Source organism: Cebus imitator, unplaced genomic scaffold, assembly GCF_001604975.1.
Source record: "Cebus imitator isolate Cc_AM_T3 unplaced genomic scaffold, Cebus_imitator-1.0 Scaffold170, whole genome shotgun sequence".
Lineage (NCBI taxonomy): Eukaryota > Metazoa > Chordata > Mammalia > Primates > Cebidae > Cebus > Cebus imitator.
Genome location: NW_016107485.1, coordinates 653,049 through 655,422, shown reverse-complemented (window position 1 = coordinate 655,422; position 2,374 = coordinate 653,049). Strand labels below are relative to the sequence as shown.

Sequence of the window (2,374 nt, the reverse complement as noted above, 5' to 3'; positions counted from 1 at the left end):
TACAGACAGCTCTTAAAATTAATTTTATTATGACAGGATGAGAAATATAGAGCTGTGGCTGGTGGAGATGTGGGCTTCAAGAAGACTATATTAAGATGAACAAGTTTCACTTATATTTTGGGGCCAGATTATTATGAGACAACACGGAAATTGTGTCAATTTTTTTTCAACAGGCAGTGGATGCACCTGTGCAGTCTTTTTCCATGTGGTCCACAATTGGAAACCAGCACTGTTCATATTACATCTAGCCCTTTTGATTTTATGTGAGAGAAGTTCTGGGATATTATAAAAAGGAGACTGACCCGTGAACATGCACAAGGGACTGTTTAGGATGACTAGACAGAATGAGCAATAGTCTGCCCTCAGCTATGTCTCATGACTTCGTTCTCCAAAGGATCATGTGGAAAAAGGTCCTAAGCACTAAATAAATACTCCTTCAAGAGGAAGAACAGCAGAGATGCCTCTGCCCTCATTCCAGATCCCCAGCTGCAGAGTTTTGATACAAGTTGCAGGTGCCTAGGGAACACTGTGCCTGCACAGCACAGAGGTACGTGGCTGAGTCTTCAGGTTTAGGGGCTGTGATGTGCAGAAAGCTTTCCTTCTTTGTTAATGTAGCTTTTAGTCTTTCTTTCTGCTTTTCTTCCCCAGCTGAATACAGGATGAAGAGGAATTCAGGGCCTTTCCCAGGATCTTGCCTATACCAGAGCAGCCCTCTTAAATTGCTGACTGTGTAACTGCAGTTGAGGCTGCTACTGTCTCCCTCCTGGAGTCTCAGGGCCTCAGGACTCTGTGTCACCTGGTCTTCTCCACTCAACCCTGTTCGGGAAAACAAAATCAGAAATTACACAAAGCTTTTAGTTTAGCAGTTTTTAAAAATTCCAACAGGAAAACTGAATGAGCTGAACTTAAATCTTCATTTCTCTTTCTCAGCTTTGCATGAATGGTTCTCATGTCTTAACCTCCAACTTACAGCCAAACTGAAGCCACAAGACTATGAATGCACGCTCCAACATTTTCTCCATCCTGGTATCTCAACCTAGAGACGATTTATGATAATTCCAACCTTCTTTTTTCAGAGAAACTGCTTCTGTATCTTAAGTTCACATTCTCTAGCGCAGGAGAGAGCCTTTCTGTTGGCTGCTTAACCAATCAAATGCAAGTCCTCCAGTAATTTTCATGCTTCTGAAATTAAAGGCAGTCTTAGAATGAGAGTAATTGAGCCACTGCCACCTCGTGGCCACAGTACAGTCCCACAGTACCCACTTCATGCCGCCTACCAAGAAAAAGATTGAGGGAAGGACATTCTTCATATTTGGTGGGCATAGTTCATAAGAGGTTTAAGGTTGCAATCCATAAAGACTTTTGTTATTTGTACTCTTGTTTAAATTGTCTTTTGAATGACTTTTAAGGCTAAGCTGCAACCAGAGGTTACAAAGGAGTTGAACCTAAGAGGTAGGGGTAATGGGTCATATTTTTCACTAAAATAAACAAGAAACTCACTGGTAAAATCTTTAAAAGACTAGCAATTCCTCAAGGATCTAGAAATAGAAATTCCATTTGACTCATCAATCCTATTACTGGATATCTACCCAAAGGATTATAAATCATTCTATTATAAAGACACATGCATACGTATGTTAATTGCAGCACTGTTCACAATAGCAAGGACCTGGAACCAACCCAAATGCCCATCCATGATAGACTGGACAAAGAAAATGTGGCACATATATACACCATGGAATACTATGCAGCCATAAAATATGATGAGTTCGTGTCTTTTGTAGGGACATGGATGAATCTGGAAGCCAGCATTCTCAGCAAACTGATACAAGAACAGAAAATCAACCATTGCATGTTCTCACTCATAGGTGGATGTTGAACAATGAGAGCACATGGACACAGGGAGGGGAGCATCACACACTGGGGTCTGTTGGGGGTACTAAGGGAGGGACAGAGGGGAATGGGGAGGTTGGGGAGAGATAACACGGGGAGAAATGCCAGACACAGGTGACAGGGGGATGGAGGCAGCAAACCACCTTGCCATGTATGTACCTATGCTACAATCCTGCATGATCTTCACATGTACCCCAGAACCTAAAGTACAATAAAAAAAGAAAGACTAGAGCTCTGAAAATAAAAGATGGGGTGAGAGGATCAAATAGCTTGCAGATATGTCTAGAAACCCCTCTGATGCAATGTGCAGAGAATTTGGAACAAAAATTAAGAAATCCATGTCTTCAAATAATTTTATGTGTGACTACAGGGATTGAGACCAACTGTACTAAAATTCAGGGTCACAAAATTGGTAGCTTTTAGAAGGAAGGAAGGAAAGAACATGGCAGAAAGAAAAAATAGGTCTCCATTTCTGGACCTC

At 41.5% G+C, this 2,374-nt stretch overlaps 1 gene segment (V, D, J or C); it reads right to left on the bottom strand.

Moving 5' to 3' along the window:
* Nucleotides 1–412: 412 nt before the first annotated feature.
* Nucleotides 413–1,157, bottom strand: LOC108315324. The segment is given in 2 exon segments: nucleotides 413–816; nucleotides 971–1,157. Coding segments are annotated over 2 exon segments (399 nt in total).
* Between the last annotated feature and the right edge of the window lie 1,217 nt (nucleotides 1,158–2,374).